The sequence below is a fragment of the Equus asinus genome, chromosome 23, assembly GCF_041296235.1.
Source record: "Equus asinus isolate D_3611 breed Donkey chromosome 23, EquAss-T2T_v2, whole genome shotgun sequence".
Lineage (NCBI taxonomy): Eukaryota > Metazoa > Chordata > Mammalia > Perissodactyla > Equidae > Equus > Equus asinus.
Genome location: NC_091812.1, coordinates 50,933,233 through 50,956,699, shown reverse-complemented (window position 1 = coordinate 50,956,699; position 23,467 = coordinate 50,933,233). Strand labels below are relative to the sequence as shown.

At 47.2% G+C, this 23,467-nt stretch overlaps 2 protein-coding genes across 4 annotated transcripts in view; one reads left to right on the top strand and one right to left on the bottom strand.

Moving 5' to 3' along the window:
- Positions 1 to 4,712, top strand: part of SAXO1 (stabilizer of axonemal microtubules 1) — a 79,778-nt gene extending 75,066 nt beyond the window's left edge. The window contains exon 4 of the mRNA XM_014845566.3: positions 3,592 to 4,712. Within this exon, the coding sequence (XP_014701052.2) occupies positions 3,592 to 4,595 (1,004 nt within the window). The 3' untranslated portion in view covers positions 4,596 to 4,712. The remainder of the gene's footprint in view (positions 1 to 3,591) is intronic.
- A 15,194-nt stretch (positions 4,713 to 19,906) lies between these two features.
- The window catches only part of ADAMTSL1 (ADAMTS like 1), an 852,153-nt gene continuing 848,592 nt past the window's right edge, over positions 19,907 to 23,467 (bottom strand). For all 3 annotated transcript variants that reach the window (XM_070495595.1, XM_070495594.1, XM_014845577.3), the window contains one exon: positions 19,907 to 22,585. In XM_070495595.1, coding sequence (XP_070351696.1) covers positions 22,479 to 22,585 — 107 coding nt within the window. In that variant the 3' untranslated portion in view covers positions 19,907 to 22,478. The remainder of the gene's footprint in view (positions 22,586 to 23,467) is intronic.

Below are 23,467 nucleotides of genomic sequence, written 5' to 3'. Positions count from 1 at the left end.
TAGAACTAATATATGAATGTGGAAAGACATCACTATTGAAGAGCAATATAGACAAATTTTATTTCTACATATTAGCATTATCTGAAAATGAAATTAAGAAAACAGCTCTCTTCATAATAGCCTCAAAATGAATAAAATATTTGGGATAAATTTTTAAAAAGAAATGTAGAACTTGTACACTAGAAATGATAAAACAGTGCTGATTACAAATGAAATAATATCTAACAGATGGTGAGGCAGTCCATGTTCATGGATTGGAAGATTCAATATAGTCAAGATGGAGGTCCCCCCCAGTTGATCTATAGATTCAATGCTATTCCTATCAAAATCCCAGCAGGCTTTTTTTTTTGTGGAAATTGGCAAGTTGATCCTAAATTTTTCATATGAAATTCAAATGAACCAGAAAAGCTAAAAAATTGTCATTTTGATAAATGGTGCTGGGACAATTTGATATCCACATGCAAAAAGATGAACTTAGACCTTTACCTCACACCATACTCAAAAAGGATCAGAGACATAAATGTGAGAGTTAAAACTATAAATCTTTTAGACTAAGACATAGGAAAAAATTTGGACTTTATAAAAATTCAAAATCTCTGTGTGCTTCAAAAGACACTAGTAAGAAAATGAAAAGATAAAGTGATAGAGAACTTGTATCCAAAATATATAAATAACTCATAACTCAATAATAAGACAAACAGCTTGATTAAAAAATGAGGGGGGCCAGCCCGGTGGCACGGTGGTTAAGTTTGTGCCCTGGGGTTCACGGTTTCAGATCCCAGGGGCAGACCTACACACCGCTCATCAAGCCATGCTGTGGTGGTGTCCCACATACAAAATAGAGGAAGATTGGAACAGATGTTAGCTCAGTGACAATCTTCCTCAAGCAAAAAGAGGAAGATTGTCAACAGAAGTTAGCTCAGGGCCAATCTTCCTTACCAAACAACGCGGAGAGCCCTTGGGGAAGTGTGTGGGTCATAGTAAACGCTCAGTCGATGTTAGGTGCTGCTAAACATGATTACGTTCTCCCAGCAGAGAGGGAGACCCGTGAGGCCAGAGGCCAGGGTGCGTGCACAGTGCCTCTTGGTGGGAAGGGACCAGGATGCCTAACAACAACAACAACAAATGCCCCCTAAAAATGGGCAAAAGATTTTGAATAGGCATTTTACCTAAAAAAAACATATGAATGCCTGATAAGCACATGCAGAGATACTCAATGTCATTAGTCATCAGGGAAATGCAAACTAAACTACAAGGAGATACCACTAAACACCCGCTGGAATGTCTATAATTAAAAAGATAATAAGTATTGGTGAGGATGTGGAGAAATGAGAACCTTCATACATTGCTAGTGGGAATGTACGATGGCACATCTACTTTGGAAAGGTTTGCAGTACCTTAAAAAGTTAAACATAGGTTTGCCATATAATGTAGCAGTTCTGCTTCTTGATGTCTACCTAAGAGAAATGAAAACGTATATCCACACAAAGATTTGTCCGTGAATGTTCATAGCAGAAAATTTCATAATAGCCAAGAAGTGGAAACAACTCAAATGTCCATCAATTGATGACTGGATAAACACAATTTGGTATAGCCATGTACTGTAGTATTATGCAACAATAAAAAGGAGTGGACTAGTGATGGGTGCTGCAACAGGCATGAACCTCAGTTACATTCTGCAAAGTGAAAGGAGCCAAATGCAAAACACTACATATTGTGCAATTCTGTTTATGTGAAATGTTCAGAAAGGGCATTAATGCCTGAGGATGGGAATTAAGATTGACTGCAGATGGGCTTGCTTGATATTTTTGGAGTGATGAAAATGTTCTGTTACTGGATTCTCGTGATGGTTGCATAGCTCTGTAACAGTTATGGCATTGTGTATGTAAGATGGTGCATTTATGTTATACAGTTCATACCGCAACAAAGCTGTCTAAGGAAGTGTGCCCACGGACTCCACTGGCATTGGCTATATACACCCAAGGTTCCTGGGAAGCTGCTTTGGTTCTAACCCTTTATAAAGCTGTAAGTAAGAGAATTCCCTGTGGTTTCAGAGGGTTCACTAGGGTTCCATATTGGCTACTTTAGATCTGGTAATCGATGGGCGCAATGGGGACGATGTAGGACTTGGATGTGAGCCAAGTGTTATGAGCAGAATGGCAGCAGTGTCGAGGTGGTTGAATGGCACCGTTTTTCTTACCTGGATTTCTGGGTTCTAAGCTGCTCTGAGGATTTGTGTGGTGAAGTTACTCAGAAAGCCCCAGCAGTGCTGTCTGAGGACATCTCCTCAAGATGCCTGGGTGCCATCTCTAGGGCAGATTTCCTTTGGGTGCAGGCCTCCCGTTGTCTTGGCCATTCCTGTCCCACAGTGTAGCTTCCTCTTGAGACAACCACCTCCTAGATATAGCTGGCCAAGCCGTTTCATTTTTCACACATTCTGAAATTCTCTTCTTCCTGAAAATCTTTTCTGATTATTTGTCACTAGTCTTTTGTTTAGCCTTCATTCTATCTAGAAATATAGTACTCCTGTGATATGGGAGCACAGCTTTGGGTCAACTATGTGGTTTAAATTCCAACTCTTATCTCCCTAGCCATGTGACTTTTGGGCAAGTTTCTTAGCCTCTCTGAGCCTTGCTTTTGGAAATCTGTAAAATGGAGACCATCATACCCATTACAGAGGGTTATTATGAAGATGAAATAAGGTCCATATGGAAAGCCCTGAGCACAATTGGCTGGCACCATAGTCAGTGTTCCTTAATTGTCAGAACCAGATAATGGAGTGGGTCGGACCATGGGTTCTGGATCTGGATTTGCATCCATGATTTTCTACTTCTAGCCAAGTGACTTTGGGCAAGTTTCTGAAATTTTCTGTACCTCTGTTTCTCCATCTGTAAAATGGGCATATCGATAGTACCCACCTTATTAGGCCTGTCTGAAGATTAAGAGTTAATATAGAAAGCCTTTAGAACACTGCCTGTAACATAATAAGCTCTTTACAAGTGGTGGCTACTGTTATTCTCTCACCAGCCAACACAATGCCTTTATTCCTCAGGATGCCATATTTGGTTTATGTGAATCAGATGTGTGAGCTCTAGGGACATCGTGGCAGTCACTCCACGGATGACCAGGGAGGCCTGGTTGGTCCTGCTGCTGGCCCAGCAGTGGTGGGCTGTGAATCCCCTGTCTCACTACCCCACATGCGTGTTCCCAGTCACTCTGTGCTGATTCAGAGGAGGCTCCTTCCCCATAGAGGAACAGAACTGTTTCGGACCAGGGTAAGCCAGACTCCTCTGCTGGAATTAATTTCCCTGGATCCTCCCATGGCTGTGGGCCCTCTAAAATCCCTGCATGCAGCATTATGGGTGTGATGAGACTCCTGTAAATGTGTCTCTTCTGCACAGTAACCCACAAATAACATAAAGTTGAAACATCAAGCCCTTGGTTGAGGTGGTGGCCGGGATCCACTCTGTTTTTCCTTTGTCTCCAGGAACATCTCACTGGAGACTGGCTTGTGGCTTTGGGACCCCTTGGAATACATGCAGGTTGATTGGCTTGATTTATGAGTAATTACCACTTCTGTTTTATTTTCAGCTGATTATTTACCCTGGAACCAACCAAGACGAGAGCTACTTCGTCCAGACAACAGCTACCGGCCAGCGTCAACTAAGTTTGATAGTAGAACAACACATCAGGATGACTACTCTATAAAGGGCCTAGTGAACACCACAAGCTGTAAGCCTCCGGTTGTGCCTAAGCTCTGTAACATCCCCCTGGAGGATCTGACTAACTACAAAATGAGCTATGTGGCCCACCCTGTGGAGAAGCGCTTTGTGTATGAGGCGGAGAAGTTCAGACCCTGTGAAATCCCCTTTGAAAGCCTCACCACCCACAAAGAGGCCTACCGGGGCCTGATGGGGGAGCCAGCCAAGAGCTTGAAACCTCCAGCCAGGCCCTGTGCTCTAGACACGCCTTTCTCTAACACCACGGAGTTTCGAGATAAGTACCAAGCTTGGCCAACACCCCAGGTGTTCTCCAAAGCTCCTATCACCTATGTCCCTCCCGAAGAAAAGATGGACCTTCTGACAACAGTGCAGTCCCATTACACATACGCTAAGGGTGCCCCAGCCCAGTCCTGCCGACCAGTGCTCTCGGTCAAGAAGGGTGGCCGCTTCGAAAGCTCCACCACCACCAAGGATGACTACAAGCAGTGGGCCAGCAAGCGCACAGAGCCAGTCAAGCCCATTCCGCAGCTGAACTTTCCTACAGACCCCTTGGACTGCCTGACCACCACACGGGCCCATTATGTGCCCCACCCACCCATCAATACCAAAAGCTGTAAGCCCCCCTGGTCTGGCCCTCGAGCAAATATCCCCGTGGAGGGACAGACCACGTACACAGTCAGCTTTACTCCTAAGGAAATGGGCAGGTGCCTGGCTTCATACCCTGAGCCCCCTGGCTACACGTTTGAGGAAATGGATGCTTTGGGGCACAGGATATACAGGCCAGTTTCCCAGACAGGCTCTCGGCACAGCAGCAGTCTTTCTGTAGGTGATTCGGAAAACCCCAACCAGCAGGAGTTGGCAGTGTCAGCCTGATTTTTTAAGAGTTGTTATTTAGAAATTGCACAACACTTTTAAAAGCAGATGATTGAGTTATTCATTGGACAAAAAAAGAATTCCCCAAAATGAAAAAAAAAAAATCTTCGTCATCATTTCCAGGACACGAATAAAATGAGAATCACTTGACTCAAGGAAAATAACATTTAATCACTGGCTGGCTAATTTCTCCTCTTAACTCTTCCTCTGCTGTCTCCCCTCTTTGGTCCCTTACCTTGTGCTCATGGGATCAAAGCTGGTCTCTATGAGCTTTTCTCCGATCCAGATGTAGTTTACTAATTTAAGCATTGTATGAATTGACCTTATGATTAACCCTTGCCAAATATGAAGTACCAAAGAATGAACTTTATTTTGGGGGGATTGAATCTGCAGGTCTGTGTGTTCACCCCTGTGTGCTGTTTATGCGGAAGACAGGCTATGTTCCTTGGGACCTTTGGGGAGATTCCAGACTAAAGCCCCCATTGCATCTCAATACTGGTTGGGGTGCCTTGGATCCAGTCTGGAGTCTTGTTTTGGGTTCTCTGCCCAGGGCTGCTTCACAGGGCATCTTTCTATCTCTTCACATGGTGACATACCAGCAAGAACAATGCTGTCCGATGGGGTGTGGGTCTAGTCATGGGAGATGGGAGGAAGAGGTCCTTTGGCAGTCCCAGGGGAGCATGCACCTGCCAGACCTCTCCCATCCCCAAACCAGTGCAAGTTCTGATTCCAGGGAGAGGAAGGGGAAAAGGGACCCTTGGCAACCAGGCAGTTGGCAGCTGGCCCCAGGGCTGTGAGTTATTCTAAATGCTCAGAGCCTGGAAAAAATGGCCTCATGCTGGGCTGGTTCCTGGGAAGGCTGGACCTGCTTGTCCTAAAGTGATAACTGTGACCAGACCTGTGACAAAGCTTGACGTGGTGGTGAGCTGGATCCTGCCCTGGAGAAAGGAATGGAAGTTTCTCTTTTGCATCTAAGGTTTGGTACTAACGCTATGTAATTTGGAGAGTTTTTTTAGATTGGAAAGAATCGAGGAAGGACTTTGTTCAAGAGGGCCGACAGCAGGGTCTGATGGGTTCGTGGTCTGGGTGAGCCTCAAATGGGGGGACACCCACCTCTCTTTCAAGTCCACAGAACCCTAGTGTATACTCCATGGTCTCAGAACTTGAGAACAGCGTGGAGGGGAAAGGAAATTTTGGTTCAAGTGTGGAGGCTTGGGCTTAGGCTCAAGGCAAGACACCTACATCTATTATCCAGGGCTCGGTCTTTCCATGGCTCTCACCTACCTGGCCCAGACTGCTCAGGTGCTCACCCCTTGTATCATCACCATGAGGTTAATTTGTATCACTGGCTTGGGACCTACATCATTTAATCATCTTGTTGGTTATGTAGGGTCTGGATACCTGCCCTTTGTGGGCTAAAGGGGCTCAGAGAGGTTATGCACCTTACCAAAGGCTACAGAGTTTGGAGTGCCAGAGCCAAGGTTGGAACCCAGGTCTTCTATTTCAATCCAGTGTTCTTCCCACAACACTAGGCACTTCCCATCTGCTGTGTCTCAGGTCTCATGGCTCCACAAACCATGTCTCCTTCTTTACATTACGTTCTACATCACATTTACTTGACATCCCATTTACATTCCCTCCTTCTCTCTCCCTTCTCAGTGTAGTTGTATGACAGTGTTTGGTTATATCAAGAGTAATAAGCCTTTCTAATGTTTCTGATGAGTAGGAAGGGAGGAAGCTGAATAAGGCTGGATGGACCTGGCTGATTAAGGAGCTCTGAGCCTTCTTGGGGTGAGGAATTTCCTCTGAGCCCTCTATTTGTGACACTGGGGGTCACCTGCCTGGTGACCCCAGGCTTGATGAGTTGCCCAGGGCATTCTTGGCTTGCCCACTTCTCTAGAACTTAAGGAACCGGCTCTCCTTTACTACCTGTTTTATTTTGGTCTCAAATTAAAATAGGCTTGTTATTATGAAAGTAGTTAATACAAGTAAAAAGTTCAGAAAATACATAAAGAAGGACACAAGTGCTATTATGGGGACTGGTGGAACAGTGGCTAAGAGCATGCAAGGGGGAGAGTCCAGACCTGGGCTTGCATCTTGGTGCTTGTCACCTACTAGCTACGAGATGGTCAAATTCTTTAAAATGTGAATAATAGCAACACTGGCCTCGTGGTTTTGTTGTTTGGGTTGAATGACAGAATGTATGTGGATCACTTAACCCCGGCTCACGGTTACCTCTCATTAAATGTAGGCGAGGATGATGGTGATGATGAAGATGGTGGTTGAGTTCTGCCTGGCTGAATCTGCTTAGGATTCTATTGGTCAGTGTTTACAAGTGCGCAGGTAAGGATCATTGCTCATGTTTTTTATTTTACGTTTTACAAAGTAAGATATTTACTTTTTTCATATAGTCAGCTTTTTAGTTGTTCTGAGTTGAGTTGCTAACTGTGCTCCCTGGAAATTTCATTTTAGGAAGTCACTTGGGCCACAAGGAGGGAAGGGATGGTGAGCTGAGCAGATGGGCCTTCGTTCCCCTCCCCTGCTCTGTCAGAGCAGCTTCTTCTTAATCAGTTCTGTGCATTGGGCTTCCATACAAGACTTTGTGGGAAAAAGGCTTTTTTACTGCAATTAAAACATGTGCACACACTGCTGTAATACCTGACACATCCTGTTCAACAAACCCCGATGGTGGAAGGCTTCAAACACATTGTCTTCTCTCGAAAATACGCACGTGTTTACGTTTTATATCATGTATCGTCCACTTGTGAGCGTGAAGTGGGAGCTTAGTCACTCATCACAGCCCAGTGTTCTCAAGACTTCCGGCATGTTATAGAAGAAAAATTATGAGAGACGAGAGAGAACACAGAGGGGAAAGTTTTATGGCCAAGCAGGGCACCTGCTCCAGCTCAGAATCCAGTGTGCTCTGGGGACCAGGTTCTGGAGAGGAAAACAGGTAGGGCTTTTAGAGCCCAAAGAGGGTGAACTCTATCCTGTCTGAGGGAAGCAGAGGCTCCGAGTGCAGCTGACTGGCTGGAGAGAGTGGGATTCACTGGGGTGGAAGCCCTGGGCTGGTGGGGCATGGCCTGCCGGTTTGGGGTACGGAGCCCAGGGGCGTCTACTGGGATGAGGTCCCACTCCCGATGATGGTGTTTCCCTGCTGTGCCATGCACAAGGCAGCCCCGGCATTAGCAGGCGAGGTGGCCAGGGCAGGTCTTATCCCTTGGCTTACCTGACAGTGGGGCCACCTGCACGGTGGAGACCTTGGCACATCACTCTCATTTTTTGGTGATCAGGTACCCCCTCTCCACTTGCCACCCCACTGCCCCCTTAAGGTATAAATTCAGCACCAAGAACAGCTTAGAGGACGCTCCATTCTACTGCTTGTTGCATTTTCACAAGGGGCAGAATCTTTAAAGATGAGCTTCCCTATTTTGGCTTGGGTCCAAGCTCTTTTGCCAGGCAATGGCTGGAGGGTGGGCCCATTGTGAGCAATTCTTTCAGCCGTCCCCATTTTTTTGCACCATTTTATCACTCTGATTTCTATGGTACCTGGTATTTCAAATCCTGAACCCCTGCCCGGTTCTGCCTTGCGGACCTGCTCTGTATCAGCTCCAGCATTCCTGAGGCATTTTTATTCTAGGCGGTGGCTTTCCATTCTATGCTTGTCAGTCATCATTCCACCATCTACCTCCTGTCTTCTTCAAATTTCTTGAAAACCCTCGTCCGTTGATGACCCTCCTCCCATCTTCTTCACTATGGCATTTTATGGTTTCGTTATCGCTTTATTAGAGTTCAGTATGCGAGGGTGTTGGAGGGAGATGAGCTGAAGGAGACAGCCCGTCACCTGGCCTGGCACAGATAGAGCCAGCTGAAAGTGATGAGTACTAATGGGTTTTCTCAGCAGGAAAGGATACCTGGAGGGCAGCTTTTTCCCTGACTGGACAGAAGAGCCAACCTGGACAGTGTAGAATGAGTACTAGGCCAACCAGTGTGTGCAGGTGAAGGGGGCCCTGGTGTGGGCCTCTAACCTCTGACCCCCCAGGGTGTTCCCCAAGGCTATGCAGAGAGCGTCAGACGGTGCTCTCCCACCTCCATTCTCGGCTCCACCTATCCTTCCTACCGCTGTCAGACATCGCCAGCCATTTCATGGAGAGAGGGTCTGGAGGCTCAGAGACAGCCCTCAACTGAGCAGAGACCACAGCCCGGTTCTGACATCAGAAGCGGCAGTCCTGGCTGGGGGCTGTATTGTATGGGGGTGGCTGGGGAGTAAGACTCTCTCCTCTGTCTCATGGCTTTGCTGTCACATGGTGTCCTCCAAATACCTTTTCATTGTAGTCTCCCTGCTCTAAACATGTTTGAAGTAATGTCCACACTTAGAGTAACTGTACTCTGTACCCCACTCCGAACTTTGGCTCCTAAAGCAAGAGTGAAGCTAACTGCTCCAGAGCGATGGCATTGGCGCAGCCAAACCTTTCCGAAGTGATGCACCCTTTGACAATCTGGTCATTCAGGGCATGAAGATGAACTGTGGGACCCTTTTCCTCTAAAAGTGCTTTTCATCTGTGCAGTTGTCAAGAGGAAGTAGGCAGAGAAGGTGGGGTGTGCCCAGGTCCTAACTGCAGATCAAATGGTCCCCTGGCTCCTTGGGCCTGCCCTGCTATCACTCAGGCCCACATCTGGTTGGCAGGCCTTGAGCGGGAAGAGACAGGTCCTTCTGAGCACGAATGCTGGGGGTAGGGGTGGGGGCCAACCAGGGGTGTTTTCTTTGGCAGGGCAGGCTCTGAATTTCCACGTGGCTGGCTGAGCAGGTGCTTGGCTCCTCCCCATTTTGGGGGTGCAACGGGAGCCCAGGAGCCTGTGAACCTTCCAGAACATGTGCTCTGGATTCTGCAAAAGGCATCAGGGCACTACGAAGCTGGGCTCCTCTTTAAGCCACACTTCTGGGCCACAGGTGCCCTAGTCCCTGCCTCTGGATCCTTGAATGCTGACATGAGAAGACTTGGTGGCTTTTCTTTGTCACTCCTCTAAGTGTAGCAGCAAACCCAGCTTGATGCTAACCACAAGGATTCAGGAAATTTCCATTCCTGTGATTGAATCTGACACTGATTTTCTTGGGCTTTTACTGCGAGCCCAGCCTTCCTGCCTGCCTGCACCCTGCCTGCCTACTCGGGGCCAAGGCTCTTCTTTCAATGACAAGAGGGAAACTTGCTTGTCCCCAAGCTTCCCCATTGTCCCCAATCTCTGTCCTTTTCGTGTTATAGGATCTTAAAAGAGGGGAGCCCACAGATACCCTTTAAACAGGCAAGCAGCTACTTGAGAGTTATAAGCAGACAAAATCCCTGAAAAATGACATCTGTGCCAGTGAATGACTTATAAACTAAGAAATGGAATTTTTTTGGACTATGGGCTCTCCTGGGCTTAAAAAAATAACCCCAGAACTTTTCATTTTAAAGTTTCTAAGCAGCACTGAGTGCTTACTATCAACTTGGAGTGGCTTTTTTCTTGGCTAAGTGTTATAACACTGCTCATAGTCAAAGGTCAGTTATTTGGAAATTTCAGCTGTCCAAAACCGAGTCAGGAACCTGGAAATCAGCAGCCTTTAAATTGCCAAAATCATTGACATGCATTTCATGTATGGAAACTCAGGTCCTGTGCTCAGCGCTCACCCCTTACCCTGGGGCTGGCTCTGAGTGTATTGGCCCCTCTCCACCACTTTTGTTTTTTTTTACACACACAATTCCAGTGAGCTTCTCTTATCTGGTTTACTAGCCCACAGAAGAGCAGGAGAGACTGCTGCTATAGGCAGACACATTCAGAACAGAAAGGAGCGACAGCTGATAGCTTGGCTGTGGGACTAGAGGCCAAAAAAATTAAAAAGTGCAGAACTCAAAAGTATGGCAGCTCAGGAATTACGACTACGATATAATAAAAAGAATATATATATATGCACACACATGCACACACACGTGCACATGCATACATACTTTATTAAGTCTGGAAAGATATACCATGGTTTGTGCTTATGACCCCAATTTAGTAAAAAGAATAAAAAATTATACATTCCCATTTTTAAAGTCTGGACAAATGCATCAACAGTGTTGGATAAATGAATTCCCATTTGTCTCATTTATCCAGAATAATCAGGGAAGGGGGATTTGGAGTGTTTTAATATGAGGTTACCCCACAGGTAATATGTATTAGCCTTTCCCAAGGTGTTTTCTGTAGATTATAAGCCAAGTTCACTGGACACATAAGTTTGGGAAAGGCCGTGTACTATATCCCCCTGTTGGAGATTCATAATGCATGTTAATATTTTGAAGCCTCTGTGAAACTCTGTAGTAAAGGAACCTTGTTTAACTTTGTATAACCCAGTGCACGCATCAGCATTCTTGCAATTACATGCGTTCAAGCAAGAAAGGGAATTTGTTGGTTCGGGTGATTCAACAGCCTTTGGCTTTATCTGTGGGTTTTAGGCACAGTTGCATCCAGCGGCTTGAAGGATGAGATGTGGATTCAGTCTTCATCTTTTGGCTTTATTTTCTTCTGCATTGCCTTCTTAGGCTCTTTTAATGTGGTAGTTTCTAGCAATTCTGAGCTTACAACATCCATTTAGCTAACGGACTTGTCCTTCCCTTTTACTGTCCACTTTTTACTGTGGTTCCAGTAAAAATCCCTGAATGGAGTCTCTCTTGCCCGGCTTGAGTCTCGTGCTGATCCCTGAACTGATCGTCATGGCCAGAGAGATAGAAAGTACTCATTGTCCAGGCCTGAATCAGGGTGCATCCCTGGACTGAGCACTGTGTGTGTGGGGTCAATCCCAGGTGAACTCTGCGAACTGTGGGAGGGCTGGGGTGGGGGTTCCCAAAGGAAAACCGAGCTCTAGTTTCCAGGGAAGGGAGGGATGAATGCTGAGCAGGCAGAAACAACAGCTTCCAGCTCTGACAATAGAAGCCCTTTTATTGTGTAAAACCTGTTGGAACACACATGGAGAAATACTGCCAAGTGCTCATCAGACATTTTTTCAAATAAATTTAGAATACAATAAAATACACATGCATGCAAACATGTGGTTGAACCTTTCTTTGATGATTCAGAAACCTCAGTGGATCCTGCAGTGCCTCTGGGTCAACTCTGAGTGTTGAAACATCCTGGTCACTGACCATTGAGATTGTTTGGCTTCTGATAAATGGGAGGTTGTGGCACAGCCGGAGGGCAGGGCACAGGGAGCCTGGGAAAGTCCATTTGCTGGGCAGGGGACACAAGTGTGGATCTCCTGTGTAGAACTCTCTCAAATTCTGACAGCACCCGCACCACATGCCACCTCACTTCATCTACACAGCCTCCTCTGTTGTTATCTCCTTGTCCAGGAGCGGCATTGAGGCTCAGAGAGGTTAAGCAACTTGCTGAATTCCTCATAGGCTTGCTCAGGGCATTCAAGGAGATGGTGTTTGTTAAAAAAACCTTGTGAACAGTGAAGAAGTTTTGGAATGACACTGTGGATTTGCAAGAAGGAGAGTGCTAGCGAGATGCAAGGGGCTACTGAAGTTGAGAGAAAAGAATGAATTTTGGGATGCTTTTAAAGGGGCATGCAGTTTACAGGTGTATGGCTTTAGAAATGATTAGGTTGAAAGAACGTTGGGAATGGTAACCGTGTGTGTGTGTGTGTGTGATTATCCAGCGTACCTAGTACAGAGTTAGCATTCAGACCAATTCACTGATTGCTCCTGGACACACAAACGCACACATACACACAGAAAAATAGATACAAAAATGTTGATTAGGATGCAATAGGGCTTCTTTACATGATGCTTGTCTACTTACAAGTCTAATGTATAAGAAGGAATGATTACATCCAGGAGCTGAAGGTTATTTGAAGACATCTTTAAATTTTTAAGCTCTAGGTTTGGAACAGTTAATCATTTTAGAGTGGTTTCTCTTCTAGAAAAAGATCCCTTTGGGTTTTCCTAGGAAAAATTTATTTTCATCTTGTAATTTGGTAACATACAGTCACGTCTACTGCGTATGTTTTACTATAAGCTCTCAGACGATGGTATTTAGGGAGGTGTGTCCTCTTGGTTACCAAGCTCTTGACATTCAGCTGGGAAGGTTGCTGTATCTCCTGCCTTTGTTGGATGGCTGCTCTGGGGTTCTGTCTGGCTTGAGGCTCTCGCGGTGCCCTTTCCTGTCCCATGCAGCCCCTTTCCCAGACTCCTGGGTATCCGCACTTCTCACCGTGTTCTCGCCCTAGGGGCATCTCCTGGGGACCCACCTAGATGGCCCTCAGGTGTTCTCCAGCGTCTGCATGGCTTTCATTTCCTTTACTCTGTCCAGTGAGTTCCCTGTCTGATGGCTGGTGACTCAGAAACCCTGCCTTCTCCCTCCACACCTCCTGTCATATATGCCTCCCTCTCCTCCTCAACCTCACAACCCACAACTGCCGCCTTAGCTCTGGTCATCAGGATGGACAAATGCCCGTCTGTGGTAGCACTGACCACAGTTGTCCCTCCTTCCATCCATCCATGTGTACATACCTATATACATATGTTCATTCCTCCAGAGAGGGCTGTCTAGACCATTTCCAGGAATTTGGCTTTTACTCCAAGGGGAGCCAATGTCAAGCTTGTGGCTGGGAGGTGCGCAGATCTGGTTTACATTCAGCCCTCCCTGGGGTGACCCCACCTGCTGTGAGGGCCTGTGGGGCAGCGAGAGTAGAAGCAGGGCCTGGTGAGAGGATTATTACATAGAGGATGATGCAGGTCCACACTCGGCTCCTAGAAGTGGGATAATGAGGAAAGCATCACATCCTGGTGTGTTTTGAAGGTGAGCCACGTGGAGTCTCTGACTGAGGTGCATGAGAATTATGACTCCAGAGCCTTGGGTCTGAGTGACTGGAAGGATGGAGTTGCCGTCCGCTGAGACTGGGGAGGGCTGAGGTGGGACATCTGAATGCTGGGCAGCCAGCAGGCTCCTTCGGGGAAGCGAGGTGTAGTGAGGCGGAGGGGGGCCTTTGATGAGGCCCTGCCGTCAGACAGGCCTGGCACTTCCACTTACTGCTGTAGTCTCTGGAAAAGGGCGACTGGAGCATCCTACAATTTCTAGAAACTCTTCCTCTTTCCACACTATTACCTTTAGGGAGAAAGGGGTCTTTCCAAGTACTCCAGGAAGGGTTTTCTGAGTTACCAGGAGTGGACAAGGAACTGTAATGGGCTGAGTGCTTTGAGGGAGAAGGAGGGCGGAGTCAGCTTGCAGGGCAGGCGTGGCTTTCTTGAGACTGTGACTATCAGCTGAGAGTGACCTGCCTGCCCACTCCTCCCCTCCCTCCCTATCTCGTCTCCCCTAGCCTCTCCAGCCACAGTTACCCAGATCTTGTCCCTCAGGATTTCTGTGTCCTTTCATCATGTCATACCCTGTGGTCTCCTCTTGGTCCCTTTCTTCTCTATTCCTGTCCATCATCATCTCTTCAGCAAAACAAAAGATCATTTTTTGAGATCCACTCTATTTAGAAGAGGGGATATTGTAAATAATTGTCATTTTATTTTACTTTTCAGCTACAAATCCAACTCTGGCCCTGAAATAAGTGGACGTGTGCAGTTGGGGAAGAGAGAGCTTTGTGAACACAGGATTCCCTACGTGTGATGTTGACTTTGGACCTCAGGTTGCGTTCATCTCTGTGGGCTGTCAAAGGGCTGAGAGGCCCTTTGCTGCATGGCAGTGGGGAAAAGAGTTGTAAAATTGGGCACTCTTTAGGAAGCATTACATGACAAACATCTTACAGCCTCCACATTTGCCCTACCCTGGGCCCCAGGAAAGACTTCACAGGGAAGAGTAGATGGTGGTGGGTGTGGTGGTTGGCATTCCATGGCTCATGGGAGGGTGAGAAGGGGAAAGAGAGTGGAAGGTGGAGCCTTCAAGCAACTGAGGCCAGTCACCCAGAGAAAGTGGCCAGAGATGAGGCTGGGCTGTTGTGGCTGCCTCAGGACATTTGAAGGAGTCTGGTCCTTAATCTGACAATAGTGGGAAGGTATAGAAGGCTTTAAAACAGAAGACTAGTATAACCTAAACCGTCCTTTGAGAGGATCTCTTTGTGCGTAGATTTAAGCCATTTTGGCTGAGGGACAGTACCCAGGTTATCCTGGTATAATGAGTAGCTCCATCAAGAGAGGCTGCAGCTCTGTGTCTGCATCTACAAAGCTTTGCTCCCTAAGGTGGTGTGTTTCAATGAAAACAATTCTGGCACAGGCTTAAATGCCAGCAAACCACCCCAGTGCAGTCACATAATCTGCTCTGTGAACTCGAATAAGTCCTATTATCCAACTGTAGCCACTCTGACAAACGGTTACTCCAAGATGAATATTCCTATGGTAAGATCAGCTAAAAACTTCTCTAGGCAAATCAAGTAAACAGTGTGGGGGACACAGAACCAGACAGCTTTAGATTTGGAGCTCCAGCTATTGGGTTTGCTGGATTCTTAGACTGTACAAGGGCAGTGGTCCTTGTGTACTCTTTCCAGTTCTCTAATACTGCTTGTTTATCCTGGTGGGTAATTAATAAACTTTGTGTAATTAACAAACCCTCTGGTGCTGACTTAACCATATTTGAAATGCTTGCAATGGTCACTTTTGGAGGGTGGGTTTATGACTGGGTAATTAAATGTTAGCTAACTGCCTCTAGGGTGTAGATTTACATTAATTTTACACGTATGCATCTGTTTACACGGATGTATTTGCAGGCAATATAACAAAAGTTCTAGCTGCTGTATGGGAAGTAGATTGGAGATCAGAGTAGATTTAAGTAGTCCAATTAGGATACCTTTGGAAAAGTCCCAGTGAGAGAGGATTAGGAAGAAAAGGAGCAATCTCCGGGTGCTGACTGTGGAAAGAATGAAAAGGAGAAGAAAACTGAGCTGGAGATTCCCTCAAACTTGGTCTTTATAATCCGAGTAGGACACGTTGGCATTTGTGGTGGGATGTGTCTGCTTCCCTGATTGGACTCTGAGCTCCCTGAAAGCAGGGACTAGGCTTTCGCCCCTGTGTCCTCAGGGCCCAGCCTGGGCCTGGTACAGAGTTGGTGCTTAGCAAGTGTTTGTCAAGCTCTTAGGGAAAGGAAAGGTATGTGATGGGAAAAGAAATCAGGGAGAAGGAGATGAGAGAGGCCTATGTCGCGGGGGAAGTAGAGCGGGCCCACTAGGTCCAGATGAGGTCTTTGGCTGTTTTCCATCCCAGCAGGACCCGAGTGCGAAGGCTAGACCCTCACAGTGCAAAGGGGGTGGAGGATTCAAGCCCTGGGGGCTTGCTCCCAGGTGGTTACCTGGAGTGTCTCCATTCTGATAGGACCTCTGCAGGTGAAGAAATTCAGCTCAGGAGTGACTGGTCCATGGACCCGGCACCTGCTCTGTGCCCTGGCATGTAGAGCTCCAGCTCTGGGACTGAACTACCTGCATGACTGTCAGAACAGCCTCCTCATCCTTCAGCTGACCTCAGCTAAGTCATTTCCTGGCCCTTTCATTTTTCTTTAAAGAATGATGGTGGGGATTGGGGGGAAGAAAACCAAGCCCATGACACACTCCATCATCACCCTCCTTGCCTTGACCATTAAACATTTCCTAGAGTTGCTTGCGTGGTAACTAAGTTGTTCACAGCTTGTCTACTATCCTTCATGGGATTTGTAACGAGGTCAACCCTGGCCATTGCAAAGACCCAGAGGAGGGCTGTTTATGTCATTTTGGAGAAGAAGGGAGGTTTCCCAGGCGTGCTTTTTGGTCTGAATGCTGACTGTGCAATCTCTCAGGTCCTCCTAAGCATTCTGCTTAAACAAATATTATTTATGTTCACCAGGAGAACCATTTCCCACTGTCTGCTTTCTCTTCACTCACATAAAACTGCACATTTAATTTCTGTTTACACATATATAAACCATATCTTTAGGAGCAGCCTGGGAAATCCTCGGTTAAAGATGGGTTTTGCCTTTGGAAAACACAGAGGTGAGTGACATCTGTATATTGTGTTATCAGAAGCGTGACATGTGGTTGATTGGGAGCAGGTGCTTCACGGACCCCATCTGAGTGAAGTCGTAAACCTCTAGTTGACAGGCAAGGTGACAGCCCAGTTCTTGTTAGCAAAGGCTTGATGACCAATCTGCCTTCCAATTTAGAGGTGGCAACAAACAGTTGAAAACCTTGGGGTGCTATGACTAAGAAGCTGGGGTTTGGCCAAAGACAACAATCTCTGATCAGCTCGTATACATTTCACCTGTAAAAGCATCTCCAAGCAGACAGGATGGGGATGGGGAGCAGACAATTTTCGGTTAATCTTAGAGGTTTGGTAGAATTCAGTGGGTATTCAGTTCTTTACTGTTTCCTTCAAGGCTTGTATCAACACTGGTGTTTTCCTAATTGGCAGTATGTGACATGGCCAGATAACCTTCCCTGATTTAGCTCTCATTCAGTGCATTCTGAGTCTGAATCCTGAAGTCTTTAAATCATAGCTCATTCACTGAACAAAATGAAGAGAGGCAAAACCAAGGAGTTGTCACCTTGTTTTCTTTTGTAATTTATCTTTCCTTGGGTTGATTCGCCAAACAGGTCAGTTTCCATTGGTTATTTCCCAAGAGCTTCATCCTTCTCTCTACCCCACCACTCCCTTTCCCTTTGTGGATAAACTTGCTTATTTTTGGGAGCACCTCAGATAGATTATAGAGATCTAACTTGTCTCATTTTAGCTGAGAATGATTCATAAAATTGGATTATTTCCTTTGGGTTTATTTTCAGGATGAGGTGTGGGGATAACAGCATGCTGTTGATGAGGAAATCCACCACTTGGTAATGAGAGATCCTTAATTTTAGCTTTTACTTGACTTGTATATTTGCTCATGAATGAATATTTCTCCATGTCATTTAGTAAACCAAAGGAAATGGCAGTTAGGTGTACATTTGGTGTTTTGAGTGGAGACTAGGCTGTACATTGGGATATAAGATAACATCTGTCCTGGGAAGTATTTCTGGAAGTTTGTCAGTATTTTGGTGAGTCTTTGAGTCGGCTGCATGGACTGATCTGTTTTATTCCAAGATTCAGAGCTTGGTTCACCAATGCCTCTCTCATTAAGCTATTGTGTAGGAGTGAACTTTGGAGGAATGACTCTTGTTGTTCTCAATCAAAAATGGAAACACAGGGGAGAGTCTTTCAAAGCTGACAATGGGAAGTAACGTGAAATAGCAAACATTCTACTAGTCTTGCCCTTCATCTCCTGGTCTCTTCAAGGTAGCTTGGATGATGATAATACTGATCAACATTCAACGAATGGTTCAATGATATGACAGGCACCCTTATATTTCTTCAACATGAATTAGCAGTTTTCTCACAACAACCCTATCCCTTGAGGTATCCTCTTTTTAAAGGTGAGGAAGCTGAGGCATGAATGAGCTTTGGTGATTGTTGCCCATTCTGGTCTTGATGGGCCTGCAGATTTTCTGGGCTCATCTTGTCAAAGTCCTGAAAACTTCTGAGGCCAAACAGGGGACTCTAGTATGAGGACTTACAACCCGAGAACTGGCCTGTGGTTAAGATTCCAAACTTTTACACTGTGGTTGGTAGCATGTTGGTAGGAATCTCTCTTTTTTCTCCCTGCTGAGCTCTGATTTTGGCTGGAAAATTTTCCATACATTTTATTTGAGCCCTTCCCACCATTTGAGCCTTCTGGGGTTTTTGTGCTGGCATCTCTGACTCATTCTCCCCACCCTCCACTGGGGTCTCTGTAGGACATTGTTTGGTTGTGGTATGTGAGTATTTATAGTTCAAGCACTGGCATTTTCTTTAAAGCAAAGCCTAAAACTCTTGAGAAAATAATTGGAGTTTCAAGAAGGCCTTCTGGTATCTTTCTGGTGTATTTTCACACTGCTCAACAAAGTTGATGTGCTGGGTGAGTTGCTGGAAAACAGGCTGGGGTTTGGCTTTGAGACTGGGGTCCTCAGAGCATCTTTCACAAAGGTCCCTGTATGGGTGTCTTCTGGGCCTAGAGACACGCTGCTCTTCCACCAGAGCCTGTTTATTAAGAACTCTACAGATATGCTTTTGTTTTTTCTGCACTTCCCACTGTAGCTTTATTTCTTTTAAAATGCTTTAACACTAGGAAGTTAGGAGCCCTAGAATGCCATAAAAATTGATTTTAGGGGATGAGAAAGCGACCACTCCAGTAAAATGCCCCATTTTATCATCTACCAACCCTCAAGCAGTAGGGAAGAATGGTGGGTGCACCAAGGTGGCCGCGCATAGTCAACTTGCACACAGAGGAGCTGCAGACAGCATAGTGGGTAAGAGCAAGGCTCTGGCTAAAAAACCAAACTACTTGAGTTTGAATCCCCATCCCATCAGCTGGATGAACTTGGGCTTCTCTGGACCCCTATCTTGTTATTGTTGTCGAGTCAATTCCGACTCCTAGTGACCCTGTGTAGCAGAACCCTGCCTGGTCTTTTTGCACCATCCTCTCATCTTCTGGCGCTGTATCAGACAATGCTCTACTGCCATTCATAGGGTTTTCTTGACCAATTTTTTTCAGAAGTGGGTGGCCAGGTCTTTCTTCCTAGTCTCTCTTAGTCTGGAAGCTCTGCTGACACCTGTCCACCATGGGTGACCCTGCTGGTATTTGAAATACCAGTGGCATAGCTTTCAGCATCACAACAACACGCAGCTGCCACAGTGTGACAACTGACAGACAGGTGGTGTGGTTCCCTGACTGGGAAAGGAACCCAGGCCATGGTGGTAAGAGTGGAGAATCTTAACCAGCAGACCAGCAGGACTGGCTGGGCCTCTGTCTACCCATATGTAAAGAATCATAGGGTTCATGTGAGGATTAAGTGTAGTAATGATCTATAAATGTTAGCCCCTACTCATGGTGTCCATCCAGAATTTCAGCACACAGCTACTTCCCACAGTGCACGCCGCTGTTGGCAGGAAGCCTGACCTGCAGTGAGGCTACTTTTCAACCCAAGTCCACATCTATCCCTAGAGATGCTTGTGCTTGCTTTTCTTCCAGAAGGTACTGTGGCTCCCATCTTCCCTCTACACAGGGCCGTAAATGAGATGATTGTCAAGGGCAGCACTAAGCCGATTATGTTTGCATCTACAAACGCAGCTCCTCTGGGTTCATTTACAGAGCTGGCCCTTCCAGGCATGGGCCCTAGCTTCCCATGCCAAGCTGAAAACTGCAATTCCTCTACTTCAGCCAAATGCACATAAGTGGCTGGGAACCACCCCCTTATCCCCTGCACAAAACCAGATAGAAAGGCTGAGCTTAATAGAGACTCAGACGACAAGATTTAAATAAATAAGCTGTATTATCTGTACAAAAAATATAAATACAGTTTCGTGTTTTAGAGGAGGAAGTGCCTCCTTCCACATTATTCAGCAGTCCTGATAATCTTGTGGGGCTGCCGAGTCACAATTCACAGAACAAACAGGAAACGTACATTCATCTCATGCAAGGAGCACGCTGCTTCCCACCCCAAACCTCGATCCTCCAAGCTTGCTCTGAAACCCACGTCCAACTGCTACAGCCCCACACGTGGCGGAGCTGGAGGACGCCTGCTACTTAGGAAATGGAAATGTTGGCCACTGGTTTTCAGTAGCTATTGAACTAGCAATAACCAACCGCATGAGTAGTAGTGTGGAATTCGTCTTCCTCATTCCATGCGTAACCGTTGTGTCACATATGAATCCCCTGTTCCTGCCCATCATTTCACGTTAGCTTTTACACTGTATTCTGTACACAGTGACTGGATCCAGAGTTAAACATCAGCTTCTATTAAAAATAGGAACAACACAATAATCATCACTGAGTTTACAGGAACACAATTGCAGGAAGTTAATAAAATGCGCCCCCCCCCCATATTTCGTTTTCTGAATGACAATGTACAATTATTAATATTGCACTTTTTTATACAAGAAATCCTAATAAATATTCACAAAAGATATACATAGAAAACATTCTCTTTTATTTTAAATAAACATTACACTGATTTTTAGTAACGTGATTTCTTAGAGCCCATTATTGTGGTGAGGAAGAAAGAGACGCACATTAATTGCCCATAGCTCACCTGGGAAGGACACAGCTTCATACTGTCTTCCCCCTAAATTTACTTCCAGGCTGGCTGGGAAATGCAGCCCTGATGTTGAGATGAGTGGCATTGCATGACTCTGTATGTGAGGGGATGGTTTATCTGAGGGGTGAGTGACTCTGGCCGCTCTGCCCTGCCCTGGCTGCTAAACTGTGGCCACGCAGGGGGAGGCAGCCACAGTCACTTGCCCAAAGCCGCTCTGCTGAATGAGCAATTTGCCAAATTGTCCTAAATTTTCTGTTTTGCCACTCGACTTTCCTACAGCCATTTTACTGTAGCTGACGGGCCTTACTGGAGTGTGTGTGTTACTCTGCCCACTGAATTACCCAGACTGGTGTATATTCATTCCTATATAGCTTATAGTATTTCATTGTGTGGGGAGAATGGGTTGAAAAGCCTTCAAAGACCTTCTTGGAAGCTCTGGTTACCCATCAGCTTTCCACCATGCCCCATCACCTCACCCCGTTACCCCGTCCCAACCTGCTTTATAAATACGAGGGCAGCTCTCACTGTGCTCGGGAGGGGCTGGCTGTCCCATACTGTGCCCTGGCCAGCTCTGGAAGGAAGTGGTTGCTACAATGTGATGGCTACTCTCTGGCAACTTGATGGATGAATTGGTTTTTGACAAATTGACCCCAGTCTCTGGCGCTTAAGTGGAGCCACAAAGGCCAGATAGTCAGAACACCTAGCCAGAAAACCCAGCCCATTCGTGCTCCATATGCCACTGGCCTACATCAGCATTTATTTCTGGGCTTGGGGGACTCTTGATTTAGATAAAGGTGCCAGGTGGCCTGACTGCACAGCCAGACCCTGACATCTCTCTGGCTTTGCCATGAGTGTACAGGGAGAAAGTTCTCTGAGACGGCGCAGGGAGCAGGGACTCCCCTCCACTCCATGGAAGGCATGCCTCTACCAGGCAGCGTGGGCCCCCAGGGCCTGTCCCTTGGTGAGGCCGGCAGCATCCCCTGCAGGCAGACAGAGGGTTCAGAGCCCCTCCGCGTGCCTCCCGCCTGCTCCCTCCTCCCCGTCTACCCCACTTCTCCACTGAGGAACACGCACAGCTTTCTCCTTGCTTCTGTCCTTTTCCCTCCTCACTTCGTTTTCTGCATCATGTGTGCCTTGGGCCTACTTGGATCATCTCCTCCTTCACCCCACTATGTGTGTTGAGTTCTTGTCGCTCTGGGTCCCCCAGCAGAAGAGCTGAGCTCTGGGCGGGGTTCTGCCTCAGCATGGTGTCCTCCCCTCCCTGCCGGCTCTCCCCAAGGCTAAGGGGCAGAGGCAGAGGAGGAGACCGAGGCGCAGCATGCTCCTGCGTCCTCAGGTGCTGCCAGGAAAGACACAGTTGGTTGTCCAACGTCTGTACCAATGCTCTACAAAACCCTCTGGCACCCTACCCGCCTGCCTCTCGTCTGCTGTTGGCTCTGGCTCCCTGCTGTCCTCAGGGTCTGTGCCTGCCTCTTCCTAGGTCTCTTTGGGACCCAGGTTTGGGAGGGAGTAGGCTCTGCAAGGGAGCTCCTGCTGTCTGGCCCGTCAGCTCTGCAACCTCTGTTAGACCTCCATTCTTGTCCTTTCCCAACATTCTGTCCTCCGGCTACCAGAAAGAGAGGACGCACCGAGGTCCTCATGTCTGCGGGGGGAGGGGACGAGGTTGGGTAGGGGGATGTGTGGGGGGAGGGGGAAATAAATAAATAAAACGAAGAAAGCTTAGGTTCTGTCCAAGGTGGTTGCGTGAGTCCCTTGTGCAGCCAGGGTGGAGTCGTCCCCGTGCCCTGTCTTCATGCTTTGCCGCAAGTTCCACAGCAGCGAGATTTGAACTGGCTGAGTTGGCAGAGTTTCAGCTGTTTCACCTTCTCGCAATACCTGGTGGTGTCTCTGCATTCCACTGGGAGAGGGGAAGAGGGGTGGGGACAGAAAGAAGACGTGAAACAGGCTGACAGCTCATCTCACTCGCTGGATCCTGGGGTCTACCTTGGGCACCGGACTCCTGTGCTGGAGGGGCCGCCACTGTCCAGCACCTCTGGACTGGCCTTGCTCTGGCAGAACCCAGCCAACTGCTCCCCAGGCTGTCACCAGTGGGGGTGGCACCAGGCTGCTGGCTGAATGCTGGAGTCCAGCCCTGGACCAGCTCTGCTGCCTTTCTGATAGCTCCTTTCCCTCCTGAGGGGGCTTGACGTCTCCCTTTCCTTGGGACCACCTCACCTCCTAGGCAAGCCTGCCTTTTCCCAGGTATTTTAGTAAGTGACTCTCCTCCGTGAGATGGTTTCCAGAAGGACTGAATTCTGCTCCACTTTGTGGTGGTGGGCAGGTGAGGCCCTGGCTGATGGGCCTCCTCCCCTGGAACCGGAGCCTTCCTTTCCCTGGGAAGCTTTGTTTCCTGTGTTCTCCTACGCCCCTCCGCTCCTTCCCCCACCGTGACCTACCAGAGCACTGCGGCATTCGAGTTCAGTATTGGCACAGACTAGATGGTTCTTGAATATTGGTGCCAATTTGGGTTGTGCACATCTGTGACTAACATAGTGAGTTTGAACCACTTTCATTGTACATTGGTACTGAGTGTGGGGAGCTCCTGATACAAAGATGGGTCAGCACCACACAAGGGAACAAAGCTCACCCCTCCCCACTGTGTGGAAAGCCATGGGGCCATTTGCCTACAGGGCAGTTGCCTCAACATTAGGAATCCGATCTCAGTGAGACCCTGTTTGGGGAGAGCAGCACTGCAACGTGTAACGATGCCCTATTTTTTGCCTCATGCTTTGTTTTCTTC